The sequence below is a fragment of the Pan troglodytes genome, chromosome 12, assembly GCF_028858775.2.
Source record: "Pan troglodytes isolate AG18354 chromosome 12, NHGRI_mPanTro3-v2.0_pri, whole genome shotgun sequence".
Classification (NCBI taxonomy): domain Eukaryota; kingdom Metazoa; phylum Chordata; class Mammalia; order Primates; family Hominidae; genus Pan; species Pan troglodytes.
The window spans coordinates 59999086-60022390 of NC_072410.2; the positions used below are offsets into that span (position 1 = coordinate 59999086).

Genomic DNA, 23305 nt, shown 5'->3' on the forward strand with positions numbered 1-23305 from the left:
GGACCTCAGACCTTCCAGATTGCTTCCTCTCACAAGAAACTATTTGTCGCAGGAATAAAGATGGCTGCTGAACCAATGGAAGACAATTGCATCAACTGTGTGGCAATGAAATTTATTGACAATACACTTTATAGCTGAAGATGATGGTAAAGTATAAATGAATTTATTTTTCTTCGCAAACTAAGTACCTGCTTGAGACACATGTGCATTGCCATTATTCACTGAGAAAAAAACAGTTCACATGATACCAATCTATTTGGAAAGCCAATCTGCCCTCAAAGGAATGTGGACTCAGTAGCACAGCTTTGGAATGAAGATGACCATAAGAGACACAAAGAAGAACCTCTAGCAAAAGATGCTTCTCTACACCTTAAAAAATTATCCAGCTCTTAGAATCTACAAAATAGACTTTGCCTGCTTCATAGGTCCTAAGATTAGCAGGGAGTCATGGATTCTGTTGGGTGGGGGAGTTGCACAGGAAAAGGGGATTGAAGCCTTAGAATTGTCCAAAATCAGTAACACCTCCTCTCAGAAATGCTTTGGGAAGAAGCCTGGGAGGTTCCCGGGTTGGGGCGCGGTGGGGGGCGGGGGGGCAGAAAATTCTGGAAGTAGAGGAGATAGGAATGGGTGGGGCAAGAAATGGGTGGGACATTGAAAGGTCAAGATCTGAAAGAAACCATGCATTTATGATGAATTCAGGGTAATTCAGAATGAAAGAGTAGGAGTAAGAGAATGAGGAGAGAAGCTAGAGTGATAAAATAGGGTGTAGAGCAAGATGTTCTCTTACTCCAAGATGTGAAATTTTGACGTTATCTTAGCGATAATAGGGTTAATTAAGCACAACATGTATTAGCTAGGGTAAAGATTAGTTTGTTGTAACAAAGACATCCAAAGATACAGTAGCTGAATAAGATAGAAAACGTTTCTCTCAAAAAAAGTCTAAGTAGGCAGCTCAGAAGTAGTATGGCTGGAAGCAACCTGATGATATTGGGACCCTGACTTTCTTCAGTCTTGTTACCCATCATCCCCCAGTTGTTGATCTCATTCACATAGTTGAAAATCATCATTCTTTCTGGGTCCATACCTCAGTTATCAAGAATGGGTCAAGATAAGAGGAAGTCGGGTCCATTCCTTTCAAAGACTCTAATTGGAAGTTGTACACATCAATTCCCCTCATATTCCATTGACTAGAATTTAATCACATGGCCACACCAAGTGCAAGGAAATCTGGAAAATATAATCTTTATTCTGGGTGCCATATGACTCTTTAAAATTCAGAAATAATTTATTTTTAAAATACCAAAAAAAAAAGAAAAGAAATACATCATAAAATGGCTTGGCACAGTGACTCGGCTGGGCACGGTGGCTCACATCTGTAATCCCAGCACTTTGGGAGGCCAAAGCGGGCGGATCACAAGGTCAGGAGATCGAGACCATCCTGGCTAACACGGTGAAACCCCATCCCTGTTAAAAATACAAAAAATTAGCTGGGCATGGTGGCAAGCACCTATAGTCCCAGCTACTCGGGAGGCCGAGGCAGAAGAATTGCTTGAACCCGGGAGGTGGAGGCTGCAGTGAGCCAAGATTGTGCCACTGCACTCCAGCCTGGGTGACAGAGCAAGACTCTGTCTCAAAAGAAAAAAAGAAAAGAAATACATCATAAATATCATAAAACATCGCTACAGGACACATACGAACACACAGACATGCATACACAAATGCTGGCAAATTAATTCTACTTTGGAGGAATTAAGTTAGTTTTCTTAGCCCAACATTTGCTTGAAATTATTATAAAAAGGAAATAAAGTTATAAAACCATAGGAATTGATTTTGCTTCAGAAGCAAAAATATGTAGTTCCTCTCCCCAAAAGTCAAAGTATTGTCAAAACTTAGCTCATTTCAGCACTGTACTTCTGCAGGCACATTCCCTGGTTACTCCTACCTCCCTGGTCACTCCAACCTATGCTAGTTCATCTTTCTCTAACACTCTTAAAAGTTCAGGTTATATTTACAGTCTTCTTCCCACCTACTCTAACCTTTCTCTCTAGATAGTTCTCTTCATCACTCATTGCTTATTTATCAGATAAAAAATAATAACAACAATGGGTAAAATTTACTGGGTGCTTACTCTGTCAGATACTGTTCTAACCCCTTTATTACAGGTATTATCTTACTTAATCTTCAAAACAACTCTATGCTGGAAGTAGTGTTGTTATCATCTCCACTACAGAAGAAGTACTAAGAGATAATTCATCCAAGGTCACACAGCCAGAAAATATGTATTTTACACAGACACAGACCTCAATGTTTTCAGAAGCTGTTCTAAAGTTTCTTTCTATAAGGCTGGAAAACTGGCACAATGGTCTCTTCTCTGTTACTTATGTAGTTTGAGTGGAATAAGACTAAACTAATAGTTTAGAGCCTGAGCACAGAGAACACAGAAAGGTGCTAGACTCTGTATTCCCTAAACACTAGCTGCAAGTAACTCCCACGACTTAAAGCAGAAGTCAGCAAACTTTTTCTTTCTTTCTTTTTTCTTTTTTTTTTTTTAAGAGATAGGGACTCACCATGTTACCCAGGCTGGTCTTGAACTACTGAACTCCTGAGTTCATGGGATCCTGCCACCTCAGCCCCACCCAAAGTGTGAAGATTTACAGAAAAAATTTGTTCTCTATTTTTTTAGAGAACAAAAGAGCCAGTTTGGATCAGGCCAGAGTTTGCCTGCCAACTCTTGATCTAGAGGCATATTTTGAGTCATGTGTAGACATAATCATGATGTAAGCACATCAATATCCAATTATGGCATTAAGTGGCTCCACTATATTCCTTAAAGAACCCACCACAATTGAATTTTGTAAAACTGTTCTTCACATAGAATAAAGACTTAAAATCTGGAAAAAACACAATATGTAACAATTACAATTAAAAAAATCAGTTTATAAGATACTATCATGAAATTACAAACAAGTAACATCAATTTAGCATTTGCTAAAATCATATGCCTTTGACAACTTACAATATAGAAAAGACTGCATTATTTTGTTTCAAGGAATAAGATGTTCAAGATTCACATAACTTGCAACATAGAAAGTACTGCAAACTAACCTCTCTAGAAGCAAGCCTAGAAACTAGGGAACAATACCTTTCTTACCTTGCCTCTTCCTTTTGCAGTCATCTAACCTTCTGCCCCATCTCTCCCCTCATACATTAAAGATTTTAGCACCAGGCCAGGTGCCGTGGCTCAGACCTGTAATCCCAGTACTTTGGGAGGCTGAGGTGGGCAGATCATTTGAGGACAGGAGTTCGAGACCAGCCTGGCCAACATAGCAAAACCCTGTCTCTACTAAAAATACAAAAAAACTAGCCAGACATGGTGGTACATGCCGGTAATCCCAGCTACTTAGGAGGCTGAGGCATGAGAATCACTTGAACCCAGGAGGCAGAGGTTGCAATGAGCCACTGCACTCCACCCTGGGCAACAGAGTGTGACTCTGTCTCAAAAAAAAAAAAAAAAAGAGTTTAGCACCTGACTCCCTGTCTTAAATGTTTCTCCTCCCATTATTCTTGGCAACTTCAAGAGCCACACAAATAATCTGTCCACACATTGGCCTCTAAATTCCTTGACCACCCTCTTCATACCCAAAAAATCTTTTACTCCATTTCACCTCAGCCACCAACTCTCATGGTTATATACTAATAGCTATAGTCTCTAACAAGGAATAGGAATACCTGGAAGGTGCAAAAGATTATCTACTCAAACACAGCAAGAAATTCTACTTAAATTTATTTATTTTAAAGGTATTTATTTTATTAAAGGAAATTAAAGTATACTCATATTTCATGTATGCAGTATATTAAAAATATATTGGGATATGTGCTCATTTTTGTAAACAGATATGCACATGTGATCCAAGGACACCACCAGTATCTTGTCATTAACATTAACCACATCCTCAAAATCAAGCATCTCACACTCTTCCACCTCCCATCTTTCCAGCTCCCAACCCCAACAATTCTTCAACCTCTTTAAAATCTTTCAATCATTATCCTTTTCATGCTTTCACTGACTATCCCATCTTTCACGTACTTACCTTCTCCTTTTCCAGCTTATATTCCATGGTTCATCACTAAAACCACTCCTGCACATTTGCTCTCAATTTCCCTGTCTCTCTTCCCCTCAGTTACACATTCCTGACAAAATCCAATCCTGGTCAAATCCAACTCTATCTATTCCATGCCTGCACCAAAGCACTGAACACAGTTGGATTAAAATATGCAAACTTGCTGGTTGCATTCACTTAAAATTTATAATCACAAAGTTAAGAAGGTCATCGCTACTACCCAGCAATCCCCCTACATTTCCCTAGTCAATTCATTCTCACTTTGACAACTTCATACCTCATCTCCTCAGTTCTTCAACAACTGTCACCTCCCTCCCAGCAGATGATTTCTTATATCATTTCCCTAAGAAAACAGAATGTCCACATCCTTCCCAACCAAATCTACCAACCTATCTGCTTCTCTACCCATGTACCCTGCTTCTCCCCTTGTAACAATGAATGGTCCCTGCTTCTACCTAAGTTCAACCTTTCCACTTGTGTTCTGGATCCTTTTCTCTTTCTCTCACTCAAAGACTTTTCTGTCCTAAGGTTACCTCCTATCCCACCACATCATCCATTTTTCCTTCTCTACCAATCATTTCCACCAGCATTTACACATGTTGCAGTATCTGCCAAGCAAAAAATGTACCTTAAACCCTTGTCTCTCTCCAAGTATTACCTAGTTCTCTGCTTTGTAGCAAAATACTCCAAAAAAACCATCATACTCACTGTAATCACTTCCTTTCCTCTAAGCCAACTTAATCAAGCCTTCATCTCCACCACTCCATTGAACCATTCCTCAAAATCATTAGTTCTTTCCATCTTGCCAAATCCAATGGTCACCTTGCTAAACCTCTCAACAGTATTTGACACAGCCAAATACTCCCTTAATACACTTTTGGCAGTTGGTTTCTTAGAAAACACGCTCTCCCAATTTTCCTATCTCACTACTGCTTGTTTCCTGTCTCCTTTGTTGGCTCCTCCTCTCCTTCCTCACCTCTATATGCTGAAGTGCCTCAAGGCTCAGTCTTCAATCCTCTTCTCAATCTGTATTAATGCATAGGAAATTTCCTATCGCCCCATGATTATAACTACTACTTACATACTAAGATGATCCAGCCTCTGAGTTTGAGACTTTTATAATTAACTGCTTAACTAAGATCTCCATCTGGATGTCCCAAACGAAAAGCAAACAGAATTCTTGATTTCTCCCTCACACCAAACCTTTTCCTCCCCAAGTGTTCCCCTATCCCTTCAATTAATATTACATTCACCTGGTTGCTCAGGCCAAAAACCTATAGTCATTATTGATTGTCTCTTACTTTACATCATATCTAATCCATCAGTAAGTCCTGCTAACTATATCTTTAAAAAAATTTATTATCCAGCTACATGGGTACATAAAATTGTCAAAACTCACTGAACTGTACACTTAAAATGGATGCATTTTACTATATGCAAGTGTAAATTATACCTCAATAAAGTGTGGTGGTGCTGAGTGTGTGTGAGGGTATGTGTGTGTTACTTACATATGTCTGACCATTTCTCACCTACTACTCTGCTGTTTGAATTACTGCAACAGCCTATTAGCTGGTATCCCTGCTTCCACTTTTACTCATGACAGTCCATATCCCACAAAACACACCAAGTTTGTTTCTAATTAATGCTTTTTTCTGTTCTTTGTAAAATTTATTTCAAAAGTAGGTTATTTACATCAAGGCTCATGTATCTCTATATCACTCCATGGTCAACAGAGAAATGCTTGCTTAAGCCACCCAAAGAAGTGGATCTGAAATTAATACTTCTTAATGTAATTTGGTCTTCATAAATTCAACTTAACACTGAAAGTGCATGTAGTCTTCTTAATGTCTAATTGGAAGACTAAGCTGGGATCAGTTACACATAGCCTGGAACATCAGATTAAAGAGTTTATATTTTATCTAACAGGTCAATGTTACAAACTTAAACACTAAGAAAAACTACTTTTTTTTTACCTTTCAAATCCTGGGGTCACAAGGTTGGCAAAGATGTGTGAAATAATGAACAAAAAGAAGAGTTACTTTCAGGGATATATCTTCACCTTTTTGTACCTCTAGAGTTTTGAACCATGTGATTGTACTGCCTATTTAAAATATAAATTATAATTAAAATTATATTTTAAAATAAGGAAAAGGAATTCTTATATGACATAGAAAAATAAGAAACTAAAATAAATACATGACTTTTTGGGAAAAGTTTATGGCACTTTGAATATTTTTAGTCCTCCCACCACAACTAAGAATTAGATGGAAGAAATATAAATACAAATATAAAATATGTTCATATATATACATACAAAATATAATACGTATTCATACATAATGATTCATGTCATATATTAGAGAGCTTTTACCAGAATTTAATTTGCAACATAGTTAAATTATCATCATAACCCCAACTTGCCAACTTTCATACAGTTTCCTTAAACACCTGTAAAGCCTTTGAGAACTCACATAGTAAAGATTTCTCTCAGAAATCTAAAAGCCTACAGATGATAAAAGAACAGAACAGAAAGTAAACTGAGAAATGACAGTATAGTCTCTTTCAAACTCATCTCCAGAGGCCAGTCTTACTACTTGCCAACAGCTACATCATTTAATAATTAAATGACATAAGGACAACAAGAAGAGTAGGGGGTATAAACCCCTATCATCTCCAAATTTGCTAAAGCCCCTTCATGTGGCAATCAAGGAATGATGATGAATAGGCCCTCCCTGGTATACTGTCCCTCTCTCAAATGAAAAAAAGACATTCTCATTTTTGTTCCTGATCTAAGTTCTAGTGGTTCTAAAACTGGTATAAATAATTCTGGTATTAAGTTCTAGATGTAAGTTCTAGAACCACTAGACAATACAAGATGTATTGGGGGTACTAAGTATTAAGTACCCCCAATACTTCTAGGAGAACATCCGAATCCTTCTGGTATTAAGTCCAGATGCTATCATAAGACCTGATTTAATAGGGACACCATAATGGCCATCCCTAAAAGTAATCAAGCCATTTATTCAACTGCAATCAAGCTAAATTTTCGCTGTAGCTTTTACCTTTAGACACATTAGCAATAACTTAAATTGTTATTTAAAAATTAATAACTTAAAAGCTCTAGGGAAATAAAATTCCAGGAAGGCTGCAAACTGTGAGGAAGAAACTGATTTTCTAACTGAGGAATCACCTGATAATGTTCTATTTCCCTTAAGAAAAAGATTAAAATTTAACCATCTTAACGTTGATGCTCCCAGTATACTGCCAAGTTAAGAAACACCTATAATCACGACCTTCTCCAGCTTGGTCAAATACATCCAAATTTCCAACACAAAAGCTTGGATGTCAATCTAGCCCTTTTCTTCTCCCTCATCCCCATCTTGCTCAGATCCCCAACTGAAATGACCACCAAATCCTACCCATTTTGTGTTCTGAGTGTTCCTCCAGTTAATTCTCTCCATTCCCTTTGCCACTGCCTAGTCCTAACCTTTTGTCTCCCCTTATTTATTAAAACAGCTACCCTAATATTGCTGCTTCCAGTCACCTTTTCACTATGATCCTCAGTCTACACTGTTGTCCTGGTGATTTTCCAATAGCAAACCTAATGTCTCTTCCGCTCATAATCTTTTACTATGTTCCTATCACCTACAGAATAATCCCCAAATCATTTATTAACAGCACATAACTTTACATGCTTTCAGTCCTGCCTGACTCTCAAACCTCATATCTCACTGCATGCCCCCCAATCCTACACTTTAAACCCCATTAATATCAAACTATACTACTTGAATTTCCAGCACATCCCATGCTAGGTAAGCCTCCCATGTTTCTGCATAGGTTGTTGCTTCAGTCTAGAATGTCTTTTACTTCTTCTCCCTTGGCTTCCTGGACAACAACTATGAATCTTTCAAAACCCAGCTCAGATCCCAGGAAGCCATCCCAACAACTCATCCTCTACCCTTAAAGAATTGTTTTTCCCTCTGCGACCTCTGTACATAATAATGGCATCTATTAGGCACTACGTCCCTGACACTGTTCCAAGCATTTTATATGTATTAACTCATTTAATCTTCACAATTACCCTCCCCATGAAGTGGCACCATTATGACCTTTATGGATATGGAAACTTGAATCACGGAGAAGTTAAATAACCCGTCCTCAAAGATACTCAACTGCATGGAGACAGATTAAAATCCTTATGTCATACATATTTATATTATTGCATCTCTCACGGTGAATTTATTCATGTGACTCTCCTTATACTGGACTGCACACTCCTTGAGGACAGGGATTATGTTGTATTCTACTCTAAATCCACAGTACCTGGTATAAAGTAGGTAATGAGTGCATGCATTTCTCAAACTGATTTTAAAATAATATTCCTAATAAGTTGAAGAGAAAAGCATTCAGAAACTAGTTCCAAATAAATATTCAAATATAAGAGTTCTAGAATAAAGCAAGCTATTTTTTTAATCTAATAAAATGGATGTTAAAAAGAAAAATTATTACAGACCTGAATTACAGTCCTTCTGGACAAAGAAATGGACTTATTTTGCAGTAAGTCCATTACTGCTTAATCACTGCAGTAAATCAAGACCCAAACGACCATTTGCTTAAAATTAACTTTTTTATCTCACTAAATAAAAAATTTTTGTTGTTTATCATTCAGGGCAATGGAAAGAAAGCCCTATATTTACTCTTCTCAAGTGGAAAAAAGCCAATCACAGACCAGCACTACTAATTGCTTCCTTAAATCTGGCCAAGAAATGTATCCCATTAGGCAATTAAAATAAAATACAGTTGCCTGAGTAAGCATTTAACAAAAGAATTTCTAAGGTTTTGTGGATGGCATTCCATTAATCAAATAATGAAAAATTCTTTATCCTAAGCAAGGAAAAATGAAAAAACAAAAATAGATTACCATCACCCCACAAGAATATAGACTTCTATATTAAAACTCTATTAAATCATATGCCTGTTATATTAAAATATACGGATTAATGCTCACAATATTTCAGTAGCCATTCTTTGTCTCCTTAAAATTACAAAAATCAAAGTTATTTTAACACTGATGATGAATAACCTCAAAACTAAATCTATTGTATTTAGTGTGCTCTCACAGTTACAGTCCTCTGAGCCATACTGAAGCGCAGTAATTAAAATCCACAGGGATGGTACTAGCAGCAACAGTGCACAGCACAGTACTTGTTAGAGTTATCTGCACCCCACCCAGCTTCTACACACTAGTGCACTATAGAAAGGTAAATATACTATCAGAAGACCCAGAGTTTAGGCCACAGTATGCTTAGGCCACAGCACAGCAAAATCTACCTCCAGGTACATCTTACCATTTCTTCGTACACTCAACCATGAGCTCCTGGTAGGAGGCCACAAACTGGAACTTGGATGCATGTTTTCCCACACGCTGCAGTCTCTTCCAAACTGAAGCCATGATGATCAGTCAAGACACTGGAGCAGTTCTGGGTTAGCAATACAGCAGCTTTAATAATGCAGAGGGTCCAAAGCAAAGGAACTTTGCATGTATGTCTTTTAAAAACTCAACTATAACTCGAAATGATGCTTGGGGTCCATAAGTCTTCTCCCTGTTTCACAGGGTAAATCCCATCTTAGATGAATGGCCCAGTCAAGAACACTATGATATACGTGACAGGATGAGTGGGAAGGGGTTCCCTCATGGAGACATCACCATGCCACCTCAGGGGCTATATGATGTGTATTCTGGAGGGCTGAAAAGCAAAACAAAGACAAAAAGAGAAAGAATATGAGGAGAGAATCATGAGAAATGACTAACCACCCATGTTAAATAACGCTGCAAAAGACCATCCCAGTTCTCTGCATGTCTTTTAAACAATGAAACAAAACACCGACCTCAAAAGCCAGTAACATCAAGGATGCAAGACACCAAGGAAGAAATTACAATTCACACCGAAGACGTGGAGCGACACATCAGGTAGTCAGCACCAACAACAATCCAGAGAGACGGTAACTCGGGGCCCTACCTCCCCCTGTTAGCATCACTGAAGGGCGAGCAGAGCGGGAAAGTCTAGGGATGCTGTTTAATGTCCACCGCCAGAAAGAGGGAGAAGTGGAGTATTTTTTAATAAACTTTGTTTTTCAGTCGATAATTAATAGCCTCAAGTCCGACAATATGTGCTTGGAACAAATTAGGGAGCCAGGAGGAATGCTATTTTTCAGTCGGAGAGAGGAAATGGATGGGGAACGAGGAGTGGAGGGAAATCTCCAGGCAGAGAGAGGGCAATGTCCCGGCTCCAGGCCACCTGGGCTCCTTCGCTGCCAACCGGAGGGAAATGGAAACTCCTGCCTGGGCGTGAAGCAATGACCAGCGGGGCAAGTGGACTGTGCAGGGTGCGGTGCCTCCCTCCCCCATCCTCAGGGAAACAGTCCGCCGGAGCCCAGTCTCCTCACGCACGGAGCCCAGACCCCTGCCCCCCAGCGGAGACAGGCGGTGGCTCGTCCGCGGTCCCTGTCACCCAGGCGATACCAGAAGACCCCAGCCCGGACCCCGAGCCCCGGCCCCGCCGCTTGTCCACTCCCGCCCCCTCCTCACACCTCTAATCCCGCTGTCGGGCTGAGTCTGGCCCCGTTCCCTTCTCATAGCCGCTCCTCCGTCGCCGCCGCAGCAGCAGCCGCCGCCGCCACCGAGTCCTCCATCCCCGCCGGAGCCACATGGAACAGCCAAGCCAGCCACGGCGCTCGCGGTAGCCGGGATCTGCAGCCCCTCAGGCGGACGGCGCCCCTCACGCCCACCCCCTCCCTGACAGATCGCCCCGCGACCGTCCCCCACCCTACCAAGCCCTGCCAGAGCCACTGCTCAGCGCCCAGCACCCCCTCCCCCGCCTTTCTCCTCCGCCACCATCATCATTACCTCCCCCGCCGCACCTCTCACACTAACCCTACCCACGGCAGCTCAACCTCCACCGCCCCGCCGCCATTGGCCAGGCCCCGCGCGTGCCCCGCCCACCTCGGCGGCCGGGTCTTACAGCGGCTGGGGCACCTCATTGGTAGAACTGCCTGCCCATCACAGGGGCTCCACCTTCCCCTTGCTCGGGAGGTGGTTTTTCCCCGAAGCCGGAATGCGACGGACAGGCTACCTTTTTTTTAAAAAAAAAGAAGGAACCGACTAAGGACGATCCCGCCCGTTCTTCTGATTGGCTTGGAGCGGGAAGCGATAGGCGGGAGGAATAGGGAGTGTTTATAGTGAACTGCAAGGTGATTGCAGAAGGTGGCTGTCCGTCAAAGGCGCCGCTGGTGCGGGGCTGGGTTTCTGGCCCCTAAGGGTGATTGCAGACCTAGAGATTGGCTTCGCTGCAGCTGTGGGCAGTGCAGCTGCCTGTGGGTTTCTCTCCTGTTCTCATCTCCGCCAGGACCTGGGCGCGCCCTCTCCTCCGCCACTGGCAACTAGGGTTTTTGCGCATAGCCTTTATTTCACCAGTTCCTCCTGGGATCTTACCTGACAACCTGAAGTAATGACCCTGTCAGGCACCCCCCGACACCCCGGCCGCTCCCCGCCCAACATAGAGTCAACTGGTCTTCAATGGGATTGAATCAGCTGAGCTAGACACAAAATGTGTACAGTACAATTTCTTATTGTTCAGAGTCTTCAACATTTCTTTGAATCTTGGTTTCCTCTTCGCTGTCGGACTCTTTTGCCCCTAGTGAGAACTGTAGATGGATTTGGGAACAGCTAGCATACAAAAAGGGTGGTCAAAGGCAAAAAGGAGGAGGCAGAGTGAGGGCAGGGACACTCAATCTTGTTAAAAGAGCCAAGGGCCCTTTTGAGAATATGAAAGCTACAGATACTTTCTCAAGGGGGAAAAAGTGTTCTGTCTCAAAACACAAAAAATTGTTTTCAGTTTTAGGTGGTTCACAGACCCCTGGTGTGGAGAAAGAGGACAAAGAATGAAACTTCAGGGGAATCCTAGCATTTAAGGAATAAACAGAGTAAAATGGGAAAGAGACTGAGAAGGAATAATCAGAGAAGTAGGCGCATCAGCAAGCTATGGGCAGACAGTTTGGAAAAAAAAGAGAGGCAAGCTAACATAAAAAGAAAGCAAGCGGGATGGGTTCTGGAAACAAGGATCATTCAATCTTCCGAAGGTTGGAAAGCAGGGTGCATGGACAAAGTAGCTTGAAAGGTGTTAGGGTCTAGGGAGGATTCTTTCAGGGACAGGAAGAGAGAGCAGTGATGGGTGAGAATTGAGTCCATCTGTAGACATTGGGGGCCAAGACAAAGTGGAGAGACATGTTGAAGAATCAAGAGAGATGGGGAGACAGATGTAAGGCTTGAATCCAGTATCTAATTCAATTTCCAGTTTCAATAAAGAAAATGATCTAATAATACAAGAGCACAGTGTGCATTTTACAGAAAACAGCATAGTTATTGCTTATTTTGCTAGTCAATTCTAAAATGTTAAGATAATCGTAATAATCATATTGATTCTTATTTTCTATTAAGAGTTCTCTGATGTCCTTCCTGAGTGGTTTACGAAGTCACTACAACCTACAGCCATTATGATCTCATATAATAATATATTCTGCATCTTTAGTAGGCTTTAAGTGTGTGGAGTTTTTTAATGGCTTATTTGTAGAAATGGTCATAAATTATTTTCATCCAAGTTACCCTTCAGAAACAATCCACATGATGATCAGAAGGTTTTTGCACCCTATTTATTACTGTTCTTTGGAAGTTCTCAAACTTTCTCATGTGGTCATTCTGGTTTCTTTTAACATGCTTCCCTTACTCCAAAGGGAGAGGGGGAAGAGAGAAAAAATAGAGAGACTGACTTTATTGTAAAGAAATTCCCTTAAAAGTAATAAGTTTTAAATGGTGTCTTAAAAAAAAATAAAGGAGTAGGATCCCTAGGGAATCTTCCTCAAGTTGTGGAAAATTTCAAGAGACTGATAGTTTCTTATGACAGCTCTTCTTTTTAGGGGAAATATTTGTCTTGGATGTAAACTCTTATTTTTCCTTCTAGACACCAAGGTAGCTAAGAAGAGATCAAAGTTAGAATCGTTTACTAAATGAGTGAAGGAATTAAGAACAGCTCTTGACCCTGTTCTGCCACTGACCTCATGTTCATAGGCTGTCTCCTGGAGGCCCTACAGAGCAGCTACTTCTTCCCCCTATAATATTTTAAAAAACAACCTGTATACTAACTAAATTTATTGAAGAATATTAAATATAGAATATGTTCAGCTCTTTTGGCCTGTTTTGCTGATAGTTATTGAATACCGAGTATTAATCTTTTTTTTTTCTTGAGACGGGGTTTCTGTCTGTCACTCAGGCTGGAGTGCAGCCTCACTCTCCCAGGCTCAAGCAGTCCTCCCACCTCAACCTCCCGAGTAGCTGGGACTACAGTCGCATGCTACCACGACTGGCTATTTTTTTTTTTTTTTTAAGGAGCAAGTCTATTAACTGATAGGCTAATTTTTCATACTTTTTGTAGAGACAGGGTTTCACCACGTTGCCCAGGCTGAACTCCTGAGGTCAAGTGATCTGCCTGCCTCAGCCTTCCAAAGTGCTGGGATTGCAGGCATGAGCCACTGCTTCCAGCCTGATCATATTAAATATTACCAATAGTACATAAAAGTTACAGTCCCTGTTCTTAAAGACTTTCAGGAACATGTTCGGTGTGTACACAAGAAAGTAACACGAGTTACTTAACCTCTCTGAGTCCCAGCTTCTTAAAGCATGATCCTGTAAAACATAATCATGCCTACCTTTCTGGGATGTTGAGAAAATGGAAGATATGCACATAAAGTATCTGGCACATAGTAAACAGTCAAATGGTAACTAGTAGCATATGCTATTGTGTTTGGTAGCAAACATAAACAAGACAGAAAAGAACAAAACAGACCTTCAAGAATACTTGGGCAATACTTAGTGCCAAACATCGCTACCTCAAGGACTAAAGAGTCTTAAAGAGTACATTCAATATTATTTATCTCCCATTAATTCAATTGGTACCAAGACTGGAACAGCAATAATTTAGGTGGACTCAGGATTTTATAATAATTACTAAGAATCCACTTATCCTCAATCCTCATGACAACTCCTTATGTCATATATTAGCTGAGAACTTTCGGCATGCTAGAAGTTACCCTTTTCTTAAGGTCCCATTTCCCCTACCAACCAACAGGTACCTCCTACTCACCCTCCCACTTCCAGGATTGCCCACTGTGTCTGCCCCCTTCTAATTCCCTATTTACTCGGATCTTGATTTATCGTCTCCCTCTGTCCCAGGTTTAATGCAAGTTATATTAATTATCCTGTCCATTTGACCCAGGTTGTTGACTGCAAAATGTTTTACTTAACAGAAGATGCAACATTTAAAATAATTTAAAATTTGCCTTTAAATATCATCAAGCTTAAAATGAAGATAGAATACAAAGAAATAAGTGGAAAATGGCATCCAAAAACTTTAAATCTTCTCTGCCATGACAATTTTGAAAATGACAGAAATTATTTTCAGTGAAACAGCTTTTCTAGTCACTGCCTCAGAAACTCCCCAAATGGAGATTCAAGACTATGAAATGCAACCATAGGCTTGAATTACTATTATCTTTCCTGGTGATAAAATTCTTATCTTTGGGTTTTACAGTTATTGCAGTAAAAATTGTCAGAGGTATTATTGCAGGATTTAACCACTAATGGAATTTATCTGTGCCGTATTCCTAGTAATAAGATTTGCTCCCAATAATAACACTGTAGGTTTTTGTATTTTCTTTTCCAGTTACCATAGTGGTTATACTATACACAACAATATTACTGCAATTTTTAACTGCTAATGAAATTGTTTTAAACCCACAGCAGACAAATTTACTTCCAACAATCCTATAGCAATTTTTATGTCCTTAAAATCTCACTGTGGCAGGCCAATACTTTTAAAATTTTAACTGATGGTTTCTGTAGTAGTTGTTTTTCCAAGTGTTAAATATTTCCTTTCCTGCTATGGCTTTTCTCCTCTTATACCCCACCCCAAGATCCTCAGCATTGCACTCACCCTCATTTAGGCCGGTCTTTGCTCATTGTTACAGCAAAGGAATATAACAGAATGTAGAAAAACAAAACATTTTTTATTGGTTTTTGAGTTTCAAAAGCCTAACCTGTTGAGGAATAATGAAATGGAATCCTGTTAGAGACCTGCACTGTTCGCCTCTAACCACATGTGACTATTGAATACTTGAAATGTGGCTAGTCCCAATTGAGATGTGCTATAAGTATAAAATATATACTGATTTCAGACTTAGTATGCAAAAAAGATTAATACATTAATAATATTTATATTGATTACATATTGAAATAATATTTTGGCTATATTGGGTTTATTAAATAAAAGACAGTAAAATTAATTTTACCTGTTCCTTTACTCTTTTTTAATGCAGCTACTGGAAAAATGTAAATTATATATATGCCTCACATTATATTCCTATTGGACAGTGCTGTTACAGACAATAGTAAAGCTTCCTTTCCCAAAGATGAGAAATGAGTTTCCTGGGCTGGAAGGGAAAAACAGAACTTGGAGGGGATGTAATGAGAGCTGGATGTTAGTGGATTTCTGAGAGCAGGACCTAATCCCACCCTATTCTGGCACAAACTTGGGAGAAGGCAGCTGAAATGATAGGATCTATCTATGGTATCTGAGAGCTAATAGAAATATTTTTCTCCTTATTAGAGTCCTGGGGAGGTGGCAAGACCCTTAAGAGAAGAAAAAACTGGGTTGTTATCTAGGCCAGCCAAGATTTTGGAGTGGCACAGTCCAGTAGAACTTTCTATGATGAATATCTACATGGCTGTCCAATGGAGTAGCCATAAGCCACTTGGAACTACTGGACATGCAAAATGTGGCTAGTGTCACTGAAGAAGTTGAGTTTTAATATTATTTAATTTTAATTTATTTATTGGCTACATGTGGCTGGTAGCTACCATAATGGACAGTGCAAACTTACATAGTACTGTGGAGGTTCTGGATGCCCAACACAATTTCCAGACACCCAGAGGGGTACAGAGGCACTGCACAGCCACCAGACCAAAAGAGTCCTTGCTGATGATCCAAAATCAACCCAGCAACAATCCATGGAGCTGGCTGCTAATGAAGACGAATATTAGAACTCTAAGAGGAGCCAGCATAGTAGATGAGAAGCAAGGATTAAATGCCCCATCCCCTTCCCTCAACATAGTGATGCTGTGTAAGCCCCCTCAATTGAGATGCAGTTCCTGCCAAATTGACTATGATTAAGTGTTTGCCACCCCTTGTGAAATCAAAGCTTGAAATAGAAATTAGGTTGAGTAATGGGAAAATAAAACTGTGTTTCTTGCCAACCTGAATTTCTTTAGATTGAGATTTATGCCTGTTATATAACCTTAAATAATAACTCTTAATAAAATAATTTAAAACCTATGTTTATTCTCTTAAAAGGTGGCCTTTTTTTTTTTACTCTATCATTATAGGACCCAAGTTCTTTGGTTGACATAAAAGCTTAGAAAAGCTGCATTAGAAAACCATCTTTCAATTAGGAACAGTATTCTTTGGTGAAATTGTTTCTGTTGCAGTTACCCATGAACGAATATTTGAAGTTAGTCATAATGAAGCTTTGCACATTGAACCTAAGATTGCACTAATTCTAGGACCTCAGTTGTATACTAAAAATACAATTTTGTCCAGCTCCACAGCATCTAGAAAAGACCAACATGGGCTTGGTTGCTAGAGGCAGAGGAGCATTCTTGACTTCCTTGAAACTCAGGTAGAGACTGAAGCAAATCTACAGATTCTATCCACTGGTGATTCGTCAGGACTAACTTCTGTTGTTAATCTGGAGCAACATAGTGAATGACTAGAAGCTTAGAAATCTTTATATTGCAGGCAACAATGATATTCAAAATGTGGACATTCAGTGTGTTAACAACATGGCATAGGCATTGATCAGTTAGAATGGATGACAACTGTAAACGTTGGCCTAGTTGTCCCTTTGTGGACTAACTAAATACCAGCCCTAACTCTAGAGTGCCCTTGCTGGTCTATAGCATCCTCTCAATCTAACCCTTCTAACTACTTAAGATACTTTCATGATGGTGAAGTCCCAGTCCACAAATGTGTATGTCAAGGTAAAAGCAGCTAGCTGAGATAATTTACATATTGCAAATAAGTGGGCCATTACTGGGATTATAGCAGCAAAGATTTGAGTTGGAATTAAGACCCCAGCTGAGAAAGTCATTGCTAAATTCAATAAATTCATCTCCTATAAAATCAGCAGGGATTCTTGACCAAGACTTACTGGTCATTTCCCATGAAATGTTAAGAGCCTTTGGCAAATTATAAGGGGTAGACTGACCTTTGCTTCACTTCTGTGTTTTCAAAAACTGGAAAAAAAATCCAGGTAACCAGACACAGCATCCAGCCAGTGTTTTCCTCTGAATAATTCATAGATGATTATATTTGTATGAGCAAGATAATATAATTAATATCATTCTGAAATAATAAGGCTTGACAGGAAAGGCAAAGAAAAGCTGGTAGAAATTCATAATCTTGGAGGGCATTGACTACAACCCTTGTGGTGTAAAGTCAAAGCACTTCCATCCCATACAGTACAAAGAACACACACACAAAAAGCAAAATTTCAAAGCAAGCTGAAAGCAGGCAAAACTCCACTTACCAGGGCACTGGGCATGAGCCAAGGGAAAGTAGCCCTGTTGCTGAAGCTTGTCCCAGATGAGTAGAGCTGGAAAATAAACCCAGCTTTCAAAGGGCAGGATTAACTCATGCACAGTTTGGGCAATCTTCTGGGCAGGGCAAGATAGAGAAAAATTCCAGGGCAAGGGCAATAACATGAGAGCCAGAGAGAGCTGCAATATTGTTCCAGGCCTCTCTTTTCACAGCAAGTCACCCAATTAGTGACTGGGCTTACAGTGATCAGAACGTAGCCTGGGAAGCAAAGATGACTTTGTGAGAGCTGCTGAATATTTCTTCATATTCTGTCACAACTTTTGGATGCTGTTTTAAAATATTCCCAATAATGCATCATTGATCTCTTTCTCCAAGAAAAGAAATTCAAGTGTTGAGCAAGTCAGGTTTTTGTGCCATAGTTCAATCTTCCGAAGAAATCCTGCTATCTTTAAAATTTTAAAAATCACAATATTTTATCCCTGAAATAAGTTGAGTCTATTTTAGATATTGAACATAGTATTGAGTTACCTATATTGAGAGAGCCCCTTGAAACAACTGTCTTGTATTATCAGTGTCCCATTTCTCATTTCAAAAATGTGTGAGCACCTGCTAACCAGCATACTTCAGTGTGGAAAAGGAGAGTGTTATACTTGTGCATGTTTCTTCACATAACACATGCTAAAAAGAGCATATTTAAAGGTCACAACTTGATTATATTTGAAATATTCACTCTTTTCTTGAACAATTAAAGCAAGAATAGGAGGCATATTGTTAACTGTTCAACTTCTCTTATTCTTGTAATAACACTCTTTCTAGCTATTCACAAAACTACCTTGTGCCAATCAGTTTGTTTGCCATGTGTCTTGTCCAGCCTACAGCTGAACAAGATAACAATTACCAAAATCCTGCAGTGACTTGTCAGTGATAAAAAGACCAACTTGTTGAGTACTTCTCTCTAACACATATAGTGCTGTAACATGAAATTGCTGCACAGCGTGTATAATGGGACCTGGTCTTCAACATTGTATGCTATGGATGTTTGCAATGCCCAAGAATGTTACTGGATCAGTTTTGCCAATAGTTCATTCTGTTTTCTCTTATTACTTTCCCTTAATAATATCTTATTAACTTTCAGTTGACTTTGCAAGTTCTAAGGCAACAGGTTCAAGAGTACAACTTTGAATGATAGCTTTTTCATTTTGATTTTCTTTGATGATATTTTTAGTGAAAAATCTGTTAATTTATTAAGAAATATTCAGTGAATAATTATTAAGGTCAAGGCATTGTGGTAGGTATTGGGAATGCAGCACATAAAAAAGACAAAATCCCTGTCCTCCTGGAGCTCATATTTCTCTTCTATTAGAAGTCATTGTTTAGTATTTCCCTTAGAAAATTTCAGTTGATGAGAGGTGACCGTGCTTTGTTTAACAATGACAAAAAACTTGAGAAAAGTGTTATAAAAGACAATGTGCTGGGGACTAACATAAAAGGATCACCCACTCAATAAAATCCAATTATCAGATATGTATTATTGTACTTCCAGCTCTTTCCTTTTGTTGTGGCTGCTTGTGCAAAGTCACATAGAGACTTGTCAGAACACATACAAATTTATAATCTATATTTGCACTGGAGTCCTGTTTACAATTTATGTTTTTAAAATTTGAATTGTAGTATTTACATTATTATTTTTATGATTTACTGAATAGAGACATTGATTTTTTTAAGTTATGTCTATAAGGCAACATGATTGTAACTACAAATATGCAAAATTAACACATGCCGAAATTGAAATTACATTGTCTGAGAGAAATGATCTGCAACCTGTTAAACATCAGCCAAAACAATCTGATTAACATATTCCCTTGAGCTCACATGCAACTTTCAAGAGTGTAATGGTCATTAAGAATGTGACAGTTTTAACAAACACACCCATCCTATTTAATTTCCCTTTTCACTCCTTAAATTATCAAAAAATTTAAAAAAGAAAACAAAGGCCTATTTTCACTGTCTTTTCCTCAGAAATATTTTAGCTTCTTCCTAGATATCCTTAGAGATAGAATAATTAAAGGTTGTTTTTTGTCTTGTATGTGTTCTGTGATTTTTTTAAATGTTAAAAAAGAAAAAAGGTCAGGCGTGGTGGCTCACGCCTGTAATCCCAGCATTTTGGCAGGCCAAGGAGGGTGGAAGACGAGGTCAAGAGATGAAGACCATCCTGGCTAACACAGTGAAACCCCGTCTCTACTAAAAATACAAAAAAAAATTAGCCGGGCCTGGTGGCTGGCGCCTGTAGTCCCAGCTACTTGGCAGGCTGAGGCAGGAGAATGGCATGAACCCGGGAGGCGGAGCTTGCAGTGAGCCGAGATAGCGCCACTGCACTCCAGCCTGGGCAACACAGTGAGACTCCGTCTCAAAAAAAAAAAAAGAAAAAAGAAAAAAAAGAAAAGAAAAGAAAAGAAAAAGAAAAAAGAGAAGAAAAAGGAAAAGAAAAAAAAAAGCTGGGCATGGTAGCTCACCCCTGTTATCCTAGCATTTTGGGAGGCCAAGGTGGGTAGATCACCTGAGCTCAGGAGTTCAAGACCAGCCTGGCCAACACAGTGAAACCCTGTCTCTATTAAAAATACAAAAATTAGCCAGGTGTGGTGGTGAGCGCCTGCAATCCCAGCTACTTGGGAGGCTGAGACAGGAGAATTGCTTGAACCTGGGAGGAAGAGGCTGCAGTGAGCCAAGACCGTGCCACTGTACTCCAGCCTGGGTGACAGAGTGAGACTCTGTCTCAAAAAGCAAAGAAAGAAAGAAAGAAAGAGAGAGAGAGAGAGAGAAAGGAAGGGAGGGAGGGAGGGAAACTTCAAAGAGATTACACAAACAGCTTTATGTTAATGTAAAAATTATGTGATACGTTTTCTTTTTTAATTTCCTTTGTATTTTTTTTACAATAAAAAATAATGATTAGGCTGGTCATGGTGGCTCATGCCTGTAATCCCAGCACTTTGGGAGGCTGAGGCAGGAGGATCACTTAAGCTCAGGAGTTTGAGACAAGCCTGAGCAACGTGTCAAAACCCTGTCTCTACAAAAAATACAAAAATTAGCTGGGTGCGGTGGCACACGCCTGTGGTCCCAGCTACTTGGAAGGCTGGGGTGGGAGAATCACTTGAGCCTGGGAGGTTGAGGCTGCAGTAAGTGGTGACTGCACCAATGCACTCCAGCCTGGGAGACGGAGTGAGACTCTGTTTCAAAAATAAATAAAAATAATAAGGATTAAACGTGTATAATTGTAGTTTTAGATCAAAGATATTGTATAAGCCATCATTCCATAATCTTTAAAATGTTCTCTCGCTATCTAAAAGCTTTCCATCTATAGTTTCTGATTATAAATCATATCTAATTGACAAAAATGGAAACTCTCCCTCAAATAAATCAATTACTGGTTCATCTAATGTGTTCTGATTCTGGATCTATTCTGCCCATTGATACACTCCAGTTGAGAGATTAAAGAATCTTCTTTCACAAAACGTTTTATTTCTAGGAATGTCTTCTGAATTTTGTAACATAAACAGAAGGATGAGTTTTCATTGACCTTTCATTGACTTTTTTTTTCTCTTTTTGAGACAGAGTCTCGCTCTGTCATCCGGAGTAGAGTGCAGTGGTGTGATCATGGCTCACTGCAGCCTCGACCTCCTGGTCTCAAGTAATTCTCCCACCTCAGCCTCCCGAGTAGTTGGGACCACAGGCACACAGCACCATGCCCACCTAATTTTTGTATTTTTTTGGTAGAAATGGAGTTTTGCCAATGTTGCCAGGTCTCAAACTCCTGGGCTCAAGCCACCCTCCCTGCCTTGGCCTCCCAAAGTGCTGGGATTATAGGCATGAGCCACTGCACCCAGTCTTCACTGACATTTTATTTTGTGCTTGAATTGCTTTAGGACTGTGAATTTCATGATTCTGCTGGGCGTTTTCCTCATATCCTCTAATTCTGGCTCACGTTTAGCTCCTCTCTTATTTCCCCTCTTATATATGACATATACATATACTTACATATACATATATGTGTGACATAAACATACACAATTCTGGGAATATTGGTAGAATTATTAGGAAAGACAAGCTCTTTCCTCTGGGACTGATTGCTATAAAGATAGGTATCCTGATGCCAGGGACCTCCACTGGAGCAAGTCGAAGAAAAAAGCCAAAACAGAGGAAGCCAGGAGATGAAGCAGAGAGAGTTGCTTCATTGGCTTCATCTGTAAAATGGGAATGGGAAAATGATAGTTGGCTACTGGAGGTGAGGTGCTGGAAGAAATAAGCTCTTAAGACCCCTTCCAGCTCTAATTTGGTCATTTTTTTAAATGTCTACCCTTAATACAAGGATATGTTTGTGACATTTGAAAAGGCAGTAAGAGTTTCTCCACAGTTGTTTCCATTATGATCTAGTTTTTGCTGTCTTAAGAAGTTTTTTTTTTTTTTGTCATGGGAGGGAGTGCTATTTTTGGTGATTTTTGTCTAGCCTTAATTTTTCTGATCAACTAAAAATTGAAAGCTTATAGTCACAATTCCCATAGAAAACATGAAGGCAGAATGATGTCTTTTAGTAAGATATAAGATATCATTCCTAAATATACCAGTTCCTAATTCAATTGTTTATACCAAGTGCTAAAAAGGAGAGTAATTATAGATCAATTTAAAAAGCATTAATAGAACATATTGCTCTTTCTAGAGTATATTGTTGATAACTTCAATGGCAATCTAGCCCAAAGAGTTTAATCTTTTCCAGTATGAATGAAAAAGAACGCCCTTAAGGAGTGATACCCATGACTTGCAATAATTTCTTTAATGTTCTTTGAAAATTAAGAGTACAGAAACAACCAAATACGAAAATTACCACAAAATGTTTCATTAACCTAAGTGTTAACAGCTAAAACTATAAAACTGTTAGAAGAAAACAAATAAATCTTCATAGCTTTGGGTTTGGCAATGGTTTTTTAGATACAGTAACAAAAGCAAGAGCAACAAAAGAAAAAAACAGATAAACTGGACTTCATCAAAATTTTAAAATCTCATACCTCAAAGACACCATCAAGAAAATGAAGATAGACAAATATTGCATGTTCTTACTCATATGTGGGAGCTAAAAAGTTGATTTTTCTGGAGGTAGATGGTAGAATGGTAGTAGCCCAAGGTTGGGAAGTGTAGTCGGGAGGGGAGAAGAGAGGTTGGTTAATGGATACAAAAATAAAATTCACTAGAAGGAATATGTTCTATTGTTTGATAGCACAGTAGGGTGACTATAGTTAAGAATTTATAGTATATTTCAAAGTAGCTAGAACAGAAGATTTAGAATGTTGCCAACACAAAGAAATGATAAATATTTGAGGTGACAGATATCCCAATTGCCCTGATTTGACCTCTACACATTGTATGCACTTGTCAAAAACACACATGTATCCTATAAATAAATACAATTATTATGTATCCATTTTAAGT

General features: G+C 39.3%; 1 protein-coding gene across 48 annotated transcripts in view; it reads right to left on the reverse strand.

Annotated features, from left to right (window-relative positions):
- EHBP1 (EH domain binding protein 1) overlaps positions 1-23305 on the reverse strand; it is a 364085-nt gene that overhangs the window by 321097 nt on the left and 19683 nt on the right. For 15 of the 48 annotated variants that reach the window (XM_063789820.1, XM_063789814.1, XM_024354390.3 and 12 more), the window contains exons 1-2: positions 10713-11130; positions 9470-9868 (exon numbers count right to left, since the gene is read on the reverse strand). The exons of 3 other annotated variants lie outside the window; for them this stretch is intronic. In XM_063789820.1, the coding sequence (XP_063645890.1) occupies positions 9470-9573 (104 nt within the window). In that variant the 5' untranslated portion in view covers positions 9574-9868; positions 10713-11130. Of the gene's footprint in view, positions 1-9469; positions 9869-10010; positions 10453-10712; positions 11135-23305 lie in introns of those variants that run through there. 30 more of the 48 variants (XM_063789821.1, XM_063789816.1, XM_054678449.2 and 27 more) reach the window with 9 other exon arrangements.